Here is an 18,761-nt window from a genome sequence, read left to right as displayed (position 1 = left end):
GACCATAGGTATGGGAAGCAGCAGAACCATGATTGGAACCTAGATCTCCTGACTATAAATACAGGTTGTCCCAAAAGTCTCAGTGCAGTTTTAAAGCTTTAATCATCTTAAATATAAATGCTACAAACTAACAACACTTAAAAAGTTAATTTTTAAAAAATTTAAAAATATTGTTGTATCTTATTAAAATTCAACATAGCCACCATCTTGTGCTATAAATACTTGATTTGCAATTTCTGCCACAGTCTCTTCACTTGCTTGGGGTCTCCCAGATCTAGGCTTATCATGAATTGAGCCAGTTTCCTTGAATTTTTTCATCCAGTTGTTAATTAAATTTCTGTGGGGAGCCTCCTTCTTATAATGAGAAGCAAATTTTCTTCTTACAGCTGTTGCTGACTTGAGTTCAGCTAACCAGAGAACGCAGTTGACTTTTTCTTCAATGTTGGCCATTTTCAACCCAAGGGACTGAAATGAAAAATTAAAAACTTATTCAAGTGTAAAAGAAATTTAAATTTGTATATGACTTTTGGGGGATGTAATGCAATGACCAGATTGGAAATCAGTGTTCAAACCTTCCTCTTGATTTTATGTAACTATAGTCTAGTAAGTTAACATCTCTGAACCTCAGTTTTCTCCAATATAAAATGGGAGCAATAATTTTAGTACCTAGAGGTAGCTAAGTGTCTATAGTCTTAGAGTTGGAAACACCAGAGTTCAAATTCTGCTTGAGATCTGTACTAGCTAACCATCAGTGTGACCCTGGGCCTCATTTACCTCTGCCTGTCTATCTGTAAAATAGGGAAAAATAAGAGCACCTACTTCCCAGGTTGGTTATAAGGATAAATTGAAGTATTTGTAAATGACTTGTAAATCTTAAAGATCTACACAAATGCTAGTTATTATGGATAATATCAATTTCTATATTAATATAGATATCAATGATATCTGTTATTATAAATAACAATGGCTACATTGATAGGGTTGTCAAGAATCCACTAGGATATGGATTATATCCACATTAATAACTCAATATTATCCATATTGATATTATTAATATTACCATATTATTTTTATTACCTCACAGGGTTATGAGGAGCAAAACATGTAAATCATTTAGCAAAGGTCTATGCAGCTGTCAACTTATAAGATCCTATGACGTTTAGTTATGAAAATGAGTATAAATTCATATACTTATTGGACGTTAGAGCTGGCAGGGGAACTTGGAAATCATCTAGGAACTCCTTATCCGCTCCCCGATACCTTGCATTTTATAGAGGTGGCAGCTGGTGCCTAGAGAGGGGAAGTGACTTACCCAAGACCACAGAACTAGCCACTGGTCAAGCAGGAATTTGGATGAAAACTTCGATTTAATTAAAAAGCTATTAAAAAGTATTGTCCTCTATCCCGCCGTCTCCCCCACCCCTTTTCCCTCGCTTCCTCCCTCCTTCCCTTTCTCAGCAGGGCCTTCTCCTCCCCCTCTTCCCGTTACCCCCTCCCCTCTCTGATCCTCCTTTCCAGCCCCCTCCTCTAGAATTCTGACAGAAGCTACACCAACGCTTGCGCAGTGAGGGGCTAGGGCTGTCGAGCTACAGTCGCTTCAGCTCCGCGCGAATGTGTCAGTAACAACTAGGAACCCGACAGAGAACCGGCCCTACAAGACGCGGCATCGAAACCATTTCTCTGATTACCGCTCTGGCGCGTGCTGGGGAAGTTGGGAGGAACGAAGAGTCCCGGAACTCTTAGTCTTCAGCCTGGTCCGTTTTTTTCTCGTCCCCGCTTCCTGTTATTCTCTCACCGGAGCAACTGCTTGCGTCACCTCCTGAACTTACAGAGATAGGACAGTAGGGACACGTCTCCCTTAGCGGGTGGTGCTCCTTTGCGCATCTACTCGTTCCGCCTGGAGGCGGTGGGTGGGGGACTCTGCGCCTGCGCAGGGAGAGTCACGTGGTGGGGGCTTCGCTGGGCAGCTGCGCAAACTCAGACTCGGAGTGTTGGCGTGGCGGTGTAGGTGATCGGCAGTGCGCATGCGTGGGCACGGCACCGCTAGAATGGTGGTGGGTTCGGGTCGCGGCGCGGGCGGTGCGGGCCGCGGGCAGGACGCCGGAGCGATGCCAGCCTCCGTGGCGTCGGTGATCTCACGCTTCCTGGAGGAGTACATGAGCACCACGCCGCAACGCCTGAAGCTGCTGGACGCCTATCTACTCTACATCTTGCTGACTGGGGCGTTACAGTTCGGTTACTGCCTCCTCGTGGGGACCTTCCCCTTCAACTCCTTCCTTTCCGGCTTCATCTCCTGTGTGGGAAGCTTCATCCTGGCGGGTAAAGATAACCAGCAACCATGGCGTGTGCCCTTCGTGGGGCTCTCGTAAAGTACACATTTAATTGCCTCTTCCTGGGACAGGGGCCATTGCCTTTTGTTACAGTTGGGGCAGGTCACACCTCTCTGGGCCTCAGTTTCCTCTTCTGTAAAATGGAAAGGGTGGACTAGATCATTTATTTTCTGTGGCCCTCTTCCTGGTAAGCTGGGGAAACTGACACAGGGAGAGAGTGAACCTTGGATTGACTTAACAAACTTTTGATAAGGCCTTGGAATTGGTGCTTCCTTGAAAGTCCAGTGTCCTTCCCATTTAGACCTTAATGATAACTCACTCCATTCTCAACCTGTCCCCCCTCCCCCTTTAGTCCAATAAAGCCTTTCTCAACCTTCTTATTTGGAAGACTCCACTTGGGACCACTGACTTGGTGAAATCCTTATTCCTACAAATACCTTCCCTTTCTACGTGATACTCAGATTTCATTCATTTTCCAACAATCTGGTTTACTAAGTTCTTTCCAACTCAGATTTGATCCTAAACTTGGCCCTCTCTTTGGTTAGGTCTTAGGACTGAGCCTGGAGTATAGAAGAAGGTAATTCAAATTCAGCCTCAGACCTTAGCTCTATGACCCTGGGCTAGTCATTATATAAACATTTATTAAATACCTCTGTGCCTGGCCCTTTGCTAATCACTGGAGATAGAAAAAGAAGAAGATTTTCACTGCTCTCAAGGAGCTTAACAATCTAATGTGTGCAAATAAATATATACAAAGAAAAGTGTCCGGGATAAATAAGACATAATTAACAGGGAAAACACTGGAAATAAGAGGGACTGGAAATTGGGATTTTCACAGGGACCAGGAAGCCAGGGAGGTCTCATTTTCCTCAACTGTAAAATGGAGATGCTAATGGTACCTATCTCCCAGAGTTGTGAGGATCAAATGTGAAATTTGTAAAAGCTTGGCACAAAGATGATGTTTATTAAATACTTGTTCCCTTTCTCTAACATTGGCCCACCCCAGTAGTAAAATTCCATTGCTAACTTGTCTTTTAAAACTATTCCAGTGATCTTTTCATGTTTTTTCTTGGAACCACATAACCCTGTACTTGATTTTCATACACTCATCCCAGGACATTTCCTTTCATCACCTCTTAAGCCATTTTTAATGACCATTACTTGTCTCTGTATATTTTTTCTGCTTTTAAAGCAAAAAAATATTTCAGCTCTTTTGTATATCCTACCCAACATGGATAGAACTATGTAGTAGAAGATGATAGTAGATACTCATAGCTAACTGATAGTGACTGGGAAGGCCCTTAAAATGACATCCCACTCACTCAGTGGTCAGCATGGTATAGGTGAATCCAGAACTCATTCTAAGTTGATTCCAGCTTAATGAATTATCTTAGAATTTGGACACAGAACATGAATTAGAGGCAGATGACACTTTATTGCATAGAGAACTATCATAGTCATTAATAATTTTACTATGTAGTGCTAATAATGTAGCTATTACTAATTGTAATGATATAGTGATAATGTAACTTATTATGTTAATAGAAAATAAATTGCTTGAGGGCAGGAACTATTTTCATTGTCTTTAAATACCCCATTGCTAAGCATAGCCCCTTATGTGTTTATAAACACATAGTAGGGGCTTAATAAATACTTGCTAATTGATAATATTATGGTCTAGGGTAGTGATGGTGAACCTTTAGAGATATGTCATACCCATGAATGCCACATACATGCCCCTAACCCACATGGGAAGGAGAAAGCACTCCCATTGGACTGCTGGGCAGAGGGGAGGGTGAAGTGAAGAATGGCCTCAGTGGGGATGGAGAGAGGGAGGGAAGTAGCCCCAGTGTTCTGCTCCCCTTCAGCTCTGCCACCTCTGAGCTGCCCACCTTATACCCTATGCTCTCCCATTGGGCTGCTGGACAGAGGGGCAGGGGAGATGAAAAAATATTGTCAGGCAAGGTGGAAGCAGGGAAGGGAGAAGCTCTGCTTGAGTCCCTCTTTCTAGTAACAAACTCTGGTGGGGGGAAATGGTGTGTATGCCCACAGAGAGCGCTCTGTGGTATAGGTTTGCCATCACAAGTCTAGGGGAATATGAGAAATTTAAACATAAAAGTCAGTAATATCTATTCCAAGACAAAGAATCTTTAACTTGCAAGTCTTTGAAAACTCATATGGTTCCCTAATTTATTATCCTCTAGTCAACCTGGTGATGAGAGTTTTGTATTTTAGCCAGACCTTCTCTTGGGCCAAACACAGAGATTTGAGTTTGGTAGAACATTCAGAGTTGAACTTTGTTGTCATCACTTCACAATCCAAGATCACTTCCTTACCACAATGAAGCATTGGAAAAAGACTTTAATACAGCATGTTTTACTGGGAACAGCTAGATGGTTTAGTAGATTGAGAGCCATTCCTGGAGGCAGGAGAATCTGGACTCAAATATGGCCTCAGACACTTCTTAGCTTTGTGACCCTGGGTAGATCACTTAATCCTAATTAACCAGCACTTACCCTTCATCGCCCTTAGAATCTATACTTAATAACAATTCTAAAACAGAAGGTAAGGGTTATTAAAAAAATCCTGAAACAATACATTTTATTAGACTGGACCTATGTTTTCCTTCGTATAGGACCATAATGCCAAACTTATGGCACATATGACAAAGATGGCAAGAGACCTCTCTGTGGGCATATGTGTTGTCCGTGGTAGAGTTAGTTACTAGAAAGGCAGAGGGACTCCAGCTGAGCTGCTCCCTTCCCCCTTTCCATCTCACCTCCCTGCCCTTCTGAGCTTACTCCCTACCCTGAGTGAAGCACTTGGGCCACTTCCCTCCCTTTCTCCCTCCCCTGTCTGGGACAAGTGGGTGCAGGAGGGGAGGTCTTCTCTCCCACCACCAGGCCTGGCCCCAACCCCTAAAAGATCTCCACTTTAATTCCTTCCCTCCCACCCCTATGTGGGGACATACACCATTGTTATGCATATATAAAGCCCAAAAGACACCTAGATTGCATCTTTGCACCAGAGTTGAGCAAAGGCCACATGGGGCTGCATTTGAATCTTAACTAGTAAGAGCTCTGGGGGAGTGGGAGTGGGGAGTGTGGCCATGTGCCCACAGAGAGGTCTCTGCGTGCCATCTTTGGCATCCGTTCCATAGTCTCACTATCACTGTTCTACATGGTTCATTGATTGAAGAGAAGACCCATATAAAATCAAAACCCAAATAGACTAAAAGGAAAAATAGTATGCTTTGACTCACATCCAACTCTAACAGTTCTCTCTTTGGAGATATTCTTTATCATAAATCCTTCAGAATTATCCTGGATCATTGTATTGCCCAGAGTGGCTAAGTGCTAAGTGTTTCACAGTTAATCATCCCATAATATTGCTGTTACTGTGTACAGTGTTATTTTGGTTCTGCTTATTTCACTCTGTCAGTTGTGTAGGTCTTTCCAGCTTTTTCAGAAATCATCCTGTTCATCATTCTTACAGCACAGCACAATAGTATTACATCATCATTTTCCAGTTCTTATAAATATTTTTGTGCAAGGAAATCCTTTACCCTTTGAAAAAGAATTCTTTGTAGCAAGTTTCTCTGAAAAGATCTCATATCAAAGACAGCTTAGGTAGGTGACTGAGTGGATAGAGCTCCAGGCCTGGGTTCAAATGTGGCCTCTGACACTTCCTAGCTGTGCAACCCTGGGCATTTAAATCACTTAATCCCAATTTGCCTAGAGCTTACCACAAATATTGATTCTAAGATAGAAAATAAGGGTTGTTAAAAAAAAAAGATCTCATATGGAACAAGTCATTTCCCAGTAAATAGAGGGTTAAAGGAAGAAATTCAAGCTTTAAACAACTATATTAAAAATGCTTTAAATCCCTAATTATTAGAGAAATGCAAATCGAACAATTCTGAGGTTCCAGTAAGATTGACAGAGTTGATAGTTGTTGGAAAGAAATTAGTGTATTTTCGAGATGAGTGAAGTTCAAAGGAGGGACCATAAAATAATATAAGGGTACCATCAGTAGTTGGAAAGATCAGTTGTATTTTGCCCTACTCCCAATGGTCTTCTTTGTTACACAAATGCCACCCCTTCTGTAATTGCTCCCTCATTCTGCCCCTTCCCCCTCATTGGCCTTCAGAGCAGTTGTGCTCTTATTTATGGGTTCTGTTTTCTTGTTCAGAAGTCAAAAGTAACTTACTCTAAGGATCAAATATTTCATCTTTGCCTAATCCTTTTTAAAAATTTCAATTTAAAAATTTTATAATGTAGATGATTATAAGTACATAATAAGTATTATTAGTATATAATTCAGAAACATGTAAACATTTTAAATAAATATTGGGAGTACATGCTTTATAAAGTTTGGATACCATTGTACTTGATGAGGTAATCTAATTTTTTCCTCCTGTTTCCTAATCTGTGAGTAGAACCATTAGGCAGTTTGGATCGGAAAAGCAGGATGGATTGTAGAAGTGGGGACACGGGAGACAATTTTGAATCTCCTTGTAATATGAACTATATAATATGTCCTTTGGTGCCTTTAATCAGATTTGTGTTGTCTAGGAGTGATATCTATGGCTATAGTGAGATTAATGTTATTGAACCAAAAACTTCTTGGTCAGCTTGTCAGATATCATCAGACTTTTGTAATTTTTTTATTTTGCAAAACTTGATACACTTTGTATTTTTAATTGGCTTCCCTTGATTCAGTCACTAACCAACTCTAGGTTCATAGTAATAAGTTTTTGTAAGTCACTAAAAAGATCGTGAAATATACTTCGTTGAAATAATGATTGTCATTCCTTGACCTTTGGGTTAGATGATGTTAATAGGTTGCCTTTTCACAATTGGCAGTGAGAGTCTCATTGGCTTTATACAAACTTTTTAAAAGTAGTATAATTTTTTTCTCATTACAAGGATCTTTTGGGAAATAATACCTTCATGGTATGGTAAAAATGCCACTTAAAGGAAGATGAAGCTATGAAGAAGCCTTTCTAAGGATGCATAGCAGATGTCCATGCTTGAATTAACACAGTTTTAAAAGCAGCGAGGGATTGATTTTTAAGATATATTCAGAGGAAAATAAAAGAATGGGAAAAAAATCACAGGCAAAAAAGATTAGGCTCTGACTAATATAGTCTTATTTTCTTATGTCTAAAAAATCCTTATGAAAATATTTTACACATGTATCCAAGGTATTCTTGATTAAAATACTGAAAGGGAACAGGCAGTCTTCTGTAAACCATTTTTTAGAGTCCATTACCTCTTTATACACAATTGCTTGAAAGGTATGAAGAATTATAAAGTCTTATTGGGATGCCTTGACAAAAAAAAAAAACCAAAAACAAACATTTTAGTGAGTAAAGAAAAGTGTGGCCTTGAAGGCTTGCCCTCCATTTCTACACATGTTAAGAGAATATAAGAAATCTCAATATAATGCTGGGCCAATAAGCCAGACTAGCTGAAGTAGCAGGGCACCCTGGGGGAGAGACAGGAGGTGGGAGATCAAATCACCACAAACTACCATGTTTCCTCAGTCCTTTTGGAGACAACTTAGTACCCTGAACCCAAGAATATTGGAAAAAGCAGTATTTCTTAAACTGTTGACACTACTGTGGTACATAGAGTACCACATATAGTAGTCATCACTGAGGGAAGCAGTTACTATAGAGCAACATCTATTACAATCAACTTTACTGCTTACTGTGATCTGGGAACCAAGGGACTTTTCCATCTGAATTGCAGTTGAAACTTTCTATTTATTTTGACTTTTCCATTAGGATGTGAGTTTCTTGAGAGCTCTTCTATTTGCATCCTTAGCATCTAGGACTGGGCTTTTGCACATAAGTGCCTTTTGATTTTTCCAGAAGTTCTCTGTTTATTAAATATCAAATAAGGCATAAGTATATGTACTCAGAGCTATTTACCACTGTCATGGAGGATGACCTGCGCAGAATTCAATAGACAAGATTCCTTTTATATAGTGAAGTCCTCCAGCAGCTCCTGTTTGTAGATGACATTTTGATGATTGCATCTAGCCCAAGAGTATTGCAGATCCTTCTCCATGAGATCTATAGCCACTCAGATAATTAGTGTAATAGTTCCCATATGGAATATCAATGGTTGAAAAAGGTTCATTGCTCAGATTGTGATATGCAAATTATATAGGCAACATTTTTAATTAGTCTTATCAGTACAGTATTTCTATATTTGACAGGCCTTGCTGAACTGAAGAAGAGTGGGGCTGTATTGCTTTGAGAAATTGTACACTTTTCAGTGGTCCCAAGTATTCTATGACACAAAAACCCATCTCATTTATGTTTATTGTCTTAGTCATTGTGTAGGACTGTAAATTGTGAAGTATCATGATTTTTCAAAGAACCAGAATTGTGATCTCTTGTAAACTAAATAAAGTGGTTGAGTCATATAATAAAATAAAGAATGACATGGATAGTAGAATGTACTGGTACTCTTGTGATGCTAGAAGACCTTAAGGAAGACCTCCCATGTATGGGGTAGGTCTTCCCTAGAGTATTGGACAGTAATTGCATGAGATTGAGAAGGCTTGATGTATTGCTCTCTACACCTCTGAAAGCATACCTACTTTACTGAGTTTACAGATCCATTGAAATATTCCATCCTGGTGCCTTTCATAATTAATTGATGACTTTTGATATTTCGATGCTTATGTCAAAAGAGTCACAGTATAAAATAATAGTAGTCAAGCCCCTCCATTTTGTTGAGGAAGAAAAACGGATCCTGCTTTCTTGAGGTCCAAATTAAATTGCTGTAATTTATAGGCCATCACTGTAGGTGAACTTAGTTTAACAAATAAATATTTAAAAGTTTAAGCTCTTATATGAGCCTGAAAGTAGAGATTTTCAATTTTTTTTGTCTTTGTGTTCCCCAAAAGGCTAGTCCAGTTCTGACACCTAGTAGTGTTTAATAAATGCTTGTTAATTATCATGTGCAGTTGACAAAAGCCTTCTTGACTTTTTGACCCTAGTCTTATGGCAGGCTACATTTGCTCTGTCTTGGCTTGCCCCTTTGCTGGAAACTTTTATCCTGGAGAATTCCTTTACCTCATGCTTTTAGAGTGGGAAGAAGAAGGAAGGTAGGTAGCTTTCATTCCTGATGTCTTATCTATAACAGCAGATGTGGAAAACCAAGATTGTTAAAGGAGGGGAGCAAGGTGGCACAGGGGTTAGGACACTAGACTTGGAAACAGATTCATCTTCATGAGTTCAAATCTGGTCTCAGACACTTGCTAGCTGTGTGACCCTAGGCAAGGTCACTTAATCCTGTTTGCCTCAAAAAAAAAAATGCTGGAGTAAGGCCTCACCCTTCCATCCAACACTTGGATTTTTTTTTTTTCTTGCTCTTCTTTTAACATTTCAGATTACCTTACCCCCTTGTGGAAACTTTGGCTTCTGTTATACTTATCTCTCCTGGTTCTCCTGTTTATCTGATTTTCTATTTTGTTTTTTGTCTACTTCCCTGGTTCATCATTCTACCAAAGGCTCTCTTTGTTTTTTCCTTATACTTTGTCTTGGTTTAATCTCTTTTATTCTCAGTTTCACCTCAAAGCAAATGACTTCCAAACCTACATGAAGTGCACTGGTCCACTCTTGAGCTTCCTGCACATGTGCAAATGCATGCTAGATATATCTCCACTGTGATGACCTTTGAAGACTTTGAATCCAAGAATATCAGTTATTGTGTATTTATTAAGAGCCCACTGTGTACCAAACCCTGGGGTACCATTACAAAGAATGGAACAGTGTAGCCCAGAATTTAGATATAACCACTTTCCTCCATGCAGGCTCTGCCCTTTCTCCCATCTTCCTAATTTTATTGATAGTACTCAGTCTTAAAAGTCATCCTTTGACTCCTCTTCTTAACTTACCACATTCAACCAATTGCTGTTTCCTGGCAGTAATACCTTTAATATCTCTTGCACTTAGATGCTTTACTTATACCACCACCACCCTAATTCAGATTTTTCTTACCTCTTGACCAAACTGCTTATTTCAATTGCCTCACAACTGCTTTTACCGCTTTTTAATGTCTTCTTTTCCCAGTTCAGTCAGTCAGTAAACTTTATGAAGTGCCTGCTATATGCCAGGCACTGCTAAGCACCGAGGATACCAAGAACTGAAAAAGAGAGTCCCTATTCCCAAGGAGCTCCCAGTCTAATGGAAGGAATAACAAATAACCTGATACTCCCTCAGTTAGATACATTGTAAAAATGAGTTCCTCAGTGCTTTCAAGATTGTATAACTTCAATGTGGGCTTGATATCTGATCTAGATACTTTTTCAAACTTTTAATTTCTTGTATTTATATCAGTCATTTCTGCATCTAACTCTTCCTTATCTCCCACCTCCAACACTCTTCAGTGCAACAAAGAAAAACAGTTTAGCAATGGCTACCCATATATAGTTGCTTATGATAATATGTGTAATATTCCTTCTGACAACATGTATAATATTCTGCCCCATTGACCCCCATCCTTCTGCTGAGAGAATGGAAGAATATTTTATAATTTGATCTCTGGGATCAAGGCCTTGTCAGTGAATCAATTCAACTTCCATTTGGTGACCATTTAATTTACACTATTGTAATCATTGTCTATATTGTACTACTGATTCTGTTGACTTCATCCTATATCTATACCAACTTTCTCATGTTTCCCTGGACTCTTTATATTTTGCCTTTTTAAAAAAATTATTGATCTTTTATTTTTACATTGCCTTTATTTTCAAGCTTATCCTCCTTCCCCTCATCAGAGAGCCAGTCCTTGTAACAAAGAATAAAAAATGATATTCATCACTTCTTACTGCACAATAATATTCCATTACATTCATATATATATATATATACCACAGTATCATTCATATTTTTAAAGTGCCATTTCAACTTCTCTGTATAGCACATCAGGGACTAAAGTGTTACGATCCAAATGTAGTGTGGTTCCCATTGTCCTTGACAATGAAAATAGATGGTTATAGAAATGCTGATGAATTAGTTTTTCATTTTTGATTTGTTTGTTGTCTCCCTGCCAGTTTCTTCCATGAAAGTTCTTGGGATGATTTGTTTGGGTCTCATGCCAGTCTTTCTGTAGATTTGTTTTCACTTTCATTTTTTTCCTACTATTTTATGAGGCAGTATAGTTTATTTTTTCCATCCTCCTCCAGAGTGAAAACACTACACATGAATTTGTATTCTAAGCTGGAGTTGCCTTTGACTGCCATCTCTCTGTTTGGCAAGTAATTCAAGTGTTGGTTGCTTAAGGTGGCTTCTGTGCTCATTTACTTCCTCCTGGTGGTAATTGATTAACTTTGCAGGAAAATAGCGATCATTAAAGACGGTGCTTTTGCCTTTCTCCATTTCTCCTTATTTCCCCAAGCATCAGTCATTTGAAGAAGGCAAGGTGAGATTTCCAACTAATCGTTATCTTTTTCTTAAATTTTCATTTTCTTCTCATTTGATACGGATTTTGGGGATTGAATTCTTAGAGAATCTTAGAAGATTAAATCTAGCTCAGCTTCCAGCCACAAGGCCTCCTCCAAGATGAGGGGCTTCCTCAGAGGATAGTGCCTTTCAGGAGGTCAAGGAAAGAAGGAATCAGCCTAATCTTTGATCAATCACCGCGTCCAACTTGATCTCTTTCAGTTTTATAAATACCTCTTACATTAATCTTTGCTATTGTTTTTCTAGTTTAGATCATTACTTCTTACCTTCGCACTTGTATTTACATTGCTTGGCAGGCACAGTTACTTTGCACATAGTAGGTATTTAGTACTGGCTAACTGACCGACTGCTTCAATAACTGTTATTACCTTCCAGTTGGTCTTCTTGCTTCCATTCTTTTCCTATCCAATCCATCTATTATACTGTTAATTTCATGCACATGATCTTTGCTGCTCAAAAATGTTGAGTGGTTTCCTATTGCCTATTGAATAAAATGTATGTATCTTAGCACGGCATATAAATTCCTTTGGCTTTGGCTTATTTTTTCCAGTCTTCTGTCACCTTTGTGTTCCAGCTAGACAACTGTACAATATCCTTTGTCTGTCTTGCCTTTCTTTTTCTGATACTGTGGCTTCCCCTTTGTTTCAGATGTTCTTCCCTTTTACTTTTACCTTTACAACTCCACCTGTTGAAATTTTTTGAGGCTTAGGGCTCACCTTATTGAAGATATTCTGATCCCATTTTCTTATTATTCTCTCAGCCTTAGTTAAGTGATACCTTCCTTCTTTAATCTTTTATAAATTTCAGTTAGAGCAATCCTTTTCACTTAATTGTATTTTGCCTTGTATTATAATTATTTGTAAACATGGCTCAACCCCTGCCAGATTGTAAGACCCTTGCAGGAAGGGACTTGTTTATTTAAAATATATTTTTATTGTATTGTTTTTTTTACAAAACTTAAATTTCTCCTAGTATCTCTTTTCCTCCTTTCCTACAGAGCCATCTCATTTAACAAAGGATATTTATTACAAAGGGAAAAGGGAAAACATGGCCAAAACTGATCTGAGTGTTAAAAGTCTGAAAATACATGCAATGTTCCACACCCCTCAACTTCCAACTGTTGTAAAAAATAGCCTCGAATACAGGACTACAATCCCCATGAGCCTTTGCTCCACTTCCCCAGAATGCCTTGTAATCTCACCTGGGCCGAGATCGAGAAGGTATTTAAGCTGATTCAAAGGCTTTTGAGGGGTCTCTCTCTTGGCTCTTTTTGGACTTCCGTTTTGGAGCAGGTGGTCTCTTGCGTGATGTGAGGTTATTTTGTCTAGGCCTCTGGCCTAAGCACCTGTTTCTTACTTGTATATTCTTTAATCTTTAACCTTTAATAAACCTCTAAAAAATATAATACTTCTTGCAGAGAGAAACTAATTTCTACCTGCCTCAGTCTCCCCATCTCCCATAAATTTTAATCTTTACACTGTTAAGGGTAAATTAGAGTTGTTGACTGATTTAAATTCAACCCCAATAAAATACTCATCGGTTTGGGATTTTTGTGGTGGTTTAATTACAATAGAGGGAAGAAATTAAGAAGAAGAGAGAGAGGAAAGGGTATAAGATTTCTCCAGCCCTAGCCTAAGCCAAGGTAAGTTCAGAGGCCGCAGCCAAGGGGCCTTCTTGGAAGTTTAAATCTAGCTCGGCTTCCAACCATAAGACCTCCTCCAAGATGAGGGGTTTCCTCGGAGGATAGTGCCTTTCAGGAGGTCAAGGAAAGGAGGAATCAACCTTACCACTTACTTAGGGAGGACACCTCACCTAAACCACACTACAGAGCCAAATGGCCCAAGCACGCCAAAATGCCACCCAGAGCTCCCAATGCTGCCCAGTGATCACAGGAAATGGTGAAATATATAGGCAGTTCTTTATATCACTTCCTGCTTCTCACATGTACCAATGGTAGCTTAAGCTTGGCTTAGGACAGCCCAGGGGGTCAGTTGTTTTTGATTTGTCACTTGCTAGCACATGCTGGTCATAGGTCATCCTCCCTTACAGATAATCCTTAAGTGGGGGTGTAGACATTCCTTGGTTGCTAAAATTCTAAAGACTAAGCAGGGTGGAGTAAAACTAAAATTCACCCCACCTATCTTTTATCTATTCTTTGGGGCCTTGCTTGCTCTTCCTAATTTTATTTTGTGGTTACATTGATTTCTTGGCTCTATTTACTGTTTACTGAAGGAACTTGTTTAATCTTTTATCTTTATTCTGGTAAATAACTGTATCTATAGTCTAAGGAACAGCCCAGGAAAATTTGAAGGGGCTCTGCAGGATGGCCAGAGGAGTGATGACTGATTGGAGTGAGGCCCCAAACCAACAAAATAACATTTCCTCAAAATGTGTGGGCCTTCATACATAGAACATTAGATCAAAGTTTGACAAATTTGATGTTGTCTTTGACATGCCTACAGAAGTATTTGTGATCTTTTTTTGGTGTGTGTATATATATATCTGCGTGAGGGACTTGGTAAATCAAAGGATATAGTTCCTAGGGAATTAACTTCCTGAGGCATGTCAAGGTTAAGTAACTTGTTCATGGTCACAAAACTAGTGTCAGGTGGGACGTGAGACAGAGATTAAGTGACTTTTTCAGTCTTAGAGGTGGGATTTGAACTCAGGTTTCTGACACCAAACTATCTAAGTAGTCTTAATATTATGTTACACTACCTTTACTGGCTTGTAGTTTTTAAAAAAGCTTTTTCTATCACTATCATTTCCCAGTGCCTCTTTTCCCCTCTTCTCCATTCCCAGCCCCCTTAGGAGTCTTTTTAATAAGTCTAAATGAGCAATCAAGCAGAAAGAGACCAGTACTTTGACCATGTCTAAAAATGTACACCTCATCCCACAGCTATAGTTCTTTTTACTCCACAAGGAGACCAAAGAACCTCCAAACCTTTGCTGGAGGAACTGCATGTGTTGATTATGATTATTCTTTTGTTCTTTAGTGGATCCAGCCCCTTATAATTCTTCAGAAGGAGTGTCTCTCCTCAGCAGGGGTTCTCTGTTAGGGATTTAAAAATTCTCAAATCCTTTCTTCAACTAGCCTGCCTTCTGTGTGAAGGGAATCCAGCCTAATTTTAATTCTTACACTTCTAAGGTTTATCGAACATCATTCCCTTTTCCATGACCTTGTTCTATCCTTCACACTCCAAATTCCACCCTCATGCACAAGGGATCCCCTGAGACTGAAATGCTTTACCTACCTTTCTTTCTTAGAATCCCTACTTTCCCCAAACCCAGATTAAGTATTGTTTACTATAGCAATGTATACCTCATATATGAGGTCTTTTCTGGTCCTAATCAAGTACTTCTCCTAAGAAATTACCTTCTCTTTGTTATATATATGCTTCTTAAGAACAGGGACTGTTTGCATTTTGATTTTGTATCCTCAAGTTTTAACATAGTTTTTGGCACAAAGCAGCCACTTTCTACTAGATTGGTTAACTTTTATTAGAGGGACCAAAGGAGTATAGACAGCTTCATGAACACCGATATTTTTAGAATTATAGATTTAGAGTTTATAGGGGCTTTAGGAGTTGTCTAATTGAATCTTTTCATTTTACAATTTAGGAAATTGAGTACTAGGGAGATAAAGTGACTTTCTAGAGTTATATAAATGGCAGAACTGGAATTTGAATCTAAATTCTTGGACTGACTTTTTGTACGTTTGATCTATGGAGCTGAAAAATACCTTTGAGATTTTAGTTCATAGCCTTGATTTTATAGATAAGAGAATGAAGCCCAAGAGCTTAGCCAATATCACACAAATAGTAAATGAGAGACAGGACTGGAATTCAAGTCTTGGGATTTCTAGCCAAGTATTCTCCAATTGCACTAGTATTTAGAAAAAAAATTTTTTTAATTACTTTTTTAGTTAAAAATTTAATTTAAAATTTTTTTCAAGTAACAAAGTTCTCACTTTCTTTTCTACTTCTTTCCTACTTTCCTGTTTTCAAACAAAGCAAAGACTTCAAAATAAATTTATGTAGTCAAGCAGTACAAATTCCTTCATTGGCTGTATGCAAAAATATATGTCTCATTCTGCACCCTGAATATATCACTTTCCTGTCAAGAGGTTGGGTAGCGTGCTTCCTCAATAGTCTTCTGGAAATTATAGTTTGTTATTTCACTGATGAGAGTTTTTAAGCTTTCCAGAGCAGTTTTTTTTTCTTATAGCGTTCTTAAAAAAATTATTCTCTTGGATCTCACTTCCCTGTGTCAGTCAATGCAAATTTTTACAAGTTTATTTGAAACCATCCATTTCATCATTTCTTACATTGTAAATACTATTCCATTGCATTCATATACTATAGTTTGTTCGGCCATTCCCCAACTGATGGTTAGTTTCCAGTTCTTTGCCACTTCAAAAAGCTGCTGTAAATATTTTTGAACATAAATGTCTTTTTTTCTTCTTTCTTTGTTCTTTTTAGAGTATAAGTGTAGGGGTGGTATTCCTAAGTAGTCACAGTTTAGTGACTTTGGACATGGTTCCATGCTGTTTTCCAGAATGGCTGGATCATTTTATTACTATACCAAACATTCATTATTGTGTCTTGTTTCTTTCTAAACCCTTCCAACATTGATCATGTGCTTTTTGTCATCTTTGACAATCTGATGGATGTGAGAGTAGGATGAGAGTGGAGAGTTTTATTTTTGCATTTCTATGATATTAGTGATTTGGAACATTTTTCATATGGTTATTTATAGCTTGTATTTCTGTGAAGACTGCCTGTATACTTTGACCCTTCATCAACTGGAGAATAGCTCTTATTCTTATATATTTGATTTGTTTACTTAAACATCTTGGAAAGGATATCTTTTTCAAAGAAATTTACTTCAGTTTTTTCTTCTAGTTTACTCTTTCCCTAATTTAGCTACATTGGTTTTATTTGACATACTTTTTTTTTCAGTTTTCTTTGTCTTATCTCTTAGTTATTGGAAACCTAAATTTGGAAATATGAGCATTCTACTCAACTGTTCTTATGAGCCCCTAACCCTGTTTAGTCCAATTCTTTTTGTGTATTTTGGCAATAATGTCTCATTTTGTCTCCTTTACAGTTTGTTTGAGGATACAGATCAACCCACAGAACAAGGGAGATTTCCAGGGCATCTCTCCAGAACGAGCTTTTGCTGACTTTCTCTTTGCCAGCACCATTCTGCACCTCGTTGTCATGAACTTTGTTGGTTGAAAACTTTCCATTCACTGAAACGAGTAGAAATAAAGAACAATGTAAGTAAACATTGTTAAGGTTTTTCATGTCCTGATTCTAGTTGCTAAAATATTTATCTGTAGAAGATTTCACTGGCTTGTAAAAAGCCTTTGTTGGATCCATTCTTTTTTGGCGTATTTGTAAAACTTTAGGAAATTTACTTTATCTTGCTATAGTATGATTAGATTGGACAAGATTAAATCCAAGATCATTTCTAGCTATAAATCCCTCAATCCTATTGTTAACATACATCCTTTTCTATGCTATTAAGATAATAGAAAATTATTTCCCTGAATAGACATTCTTTATACAAATGTAATGCAAAAATGTCCTTTGAGTTTCTTTGATTTTGATGTTATTTCTTGGCAAGTGACCATGTGCTATAGTATTTATTTATGAGTGCCTTGGAATTTCAGTGGAAGGTAGATTTGACTAACTATATAGCATTTTTAAACCAGAAGAGACTTGAGAAATCTTAACTCTTCCTTTTAACAGCTAGAAAAAAATTCATCAGAATGGACCAGATAATTTGTTCTCACCTTATACATAGTGGGAATTTAATGAATTAAATATAAAATGTGAAGGTATATTTATATCAACATCTGGAAATTATTAGAAAGCTGATTGAACTTCTTAAATGTATAGATGCCAGTCAAAATACCATGCCAGAAAAGAATAACAGCATAATCCTAGTTTTATTTGTGAGTTGTTATTATTGGAAACATGATATCCTCTTCCCCAAGAACTGTTAAGTTTCTTAGTTAGAATATCATGTAGTTATATGGTTTAGAATATAGGTGTCCTGAAAGTCTTAGTCCCATTTTAAGCTTTAAATGATGCTAAAACATCTGGAGCACTGTAGATCCTGGCATTATAGCTGAAATTCATTTAATTGAAGAAAAAAATGAACAGTTTGCAGTAAAATGGCGAGTTGAGGATTAATCTAAAAATGAGCTATTGGAATATATGATTCTTAAGTAACAAGATTTTGAAAAGAACAAAACTTCTTTGTTCCTAAGTCTTAAGTTTTTGAGGTAGAATACAAGGAGTGCTTATGAATGAACTTAGACAAAAATGGAGTTTTAAGTTAAATAAATTCTATAGAGAGGTAAATTAACATTTTCTTTGGGATTGTTTATTATATTTGAAAGAGTTGGACAATTAAGGAAACTTGATGATTTATTTAGATAAGAGAATGACTGGCTCTTGCTTTTCTAATTTTATCTTAAAAACAAACTTAAGAAAACAGATTCTTCAAGAGATACCTCCCCACCCCCCATCTTTTTTGCTTTCTGATTTTGCCTGAAGAGGAAAATTGATTTACTACTATAAAGTGAAAATTAAATGTTTTGCTTTATTTAGTGTATAGTTTTAGATTTAAAAGATTGATGCTTAGAGCTCAGATGCATTGTCTCAAGTTTTAAAAAAAAATCATTTTGATTTAGTTATAAAATGGTTTTTTTCTTTCAATTTAGTGTGGAGATTTTTATGCAGAATTTCTGTCTGTAAGGATTTTCCAGATGTTCCACAGGTTTTGTAGGTTCATGTTAACAGTTAAATCATTCTACTATTGAGCACCTACTAAGTGCAAGCATGCATATATATATTCTTAATGTGCATATGATTAACCATTCTGTGGCATATACTTTGACCTGACAGTGGATAAACTTATATTTAACAAAAATA

At 37.8% G+C, this 18,761-nt stretch overlaps 1 protein-coding gene and 1 long non-coding RNA gene across 2 annotated transcripts in view; one reads left to right on the top strand and one right to left on the bottom strand.

Moving 5' to 3' along the window:
• Positions 1–77: 77 nt before the first annotated feature.
• Positions 78–1,454, bottom strand: LOC103098576 (uncharacterized). Its single transcript, XR_008914842.1, has 2 exons — positions 1,313–1,454; positions 78–465 (listed from the first exon to the last, which is right to left on the bottom strand). It is a non-coding gene; the product is annotated as an uncharacterized LOC103098576 (long non-coding RNA).
• Positions 1,455–1,552: 98 nt separating this feature from the next.
• The window catches only part of DAD1 (defender against cell death 1), a 28,466-nt gene continuing 11,257 nt past the window's right edge, over positions 1,553–18,761 (top strand). Inside the window, exons 1-2 of the mRNA XM_001379766.5 lie at positions 1,553–2,319; positions 16,924–17,095. Coding sequence (XP_001379803.3) covers positions 2,025–2,319; positions 16,924–17,054 — 426 coding nt within the window. The 5' untranslated portion in view covers positions 1,553–2,024 and the 3' untranslated portion in view covers positions 17,055–17,095. The remainder of the gene's footprint in view (positions 2,320–16,923; positions 17,096–18,761) is intronic.

This window comes from Monodelphis domestica, chromosome 1 (assembly GCF_027887165.1).
Source record: "Monodelphis domestica isolate mMonDom1 chromosome 1, mMonDom1.pri, whole genome shotgun sequence".
Taxonomy (NCBI): domain Eukaryota; kingdom Metazoa; phylum Chordata; class Mammalia; order Didelphimorphia; family Didelphidae; genus Monodelphis; species Monodelphis domestica.
The sequence above is the reverse complement of the archived record's forward strand: the minus strand, read 5'-3'. Positions and strand labels throughout refer to the sequence as shown.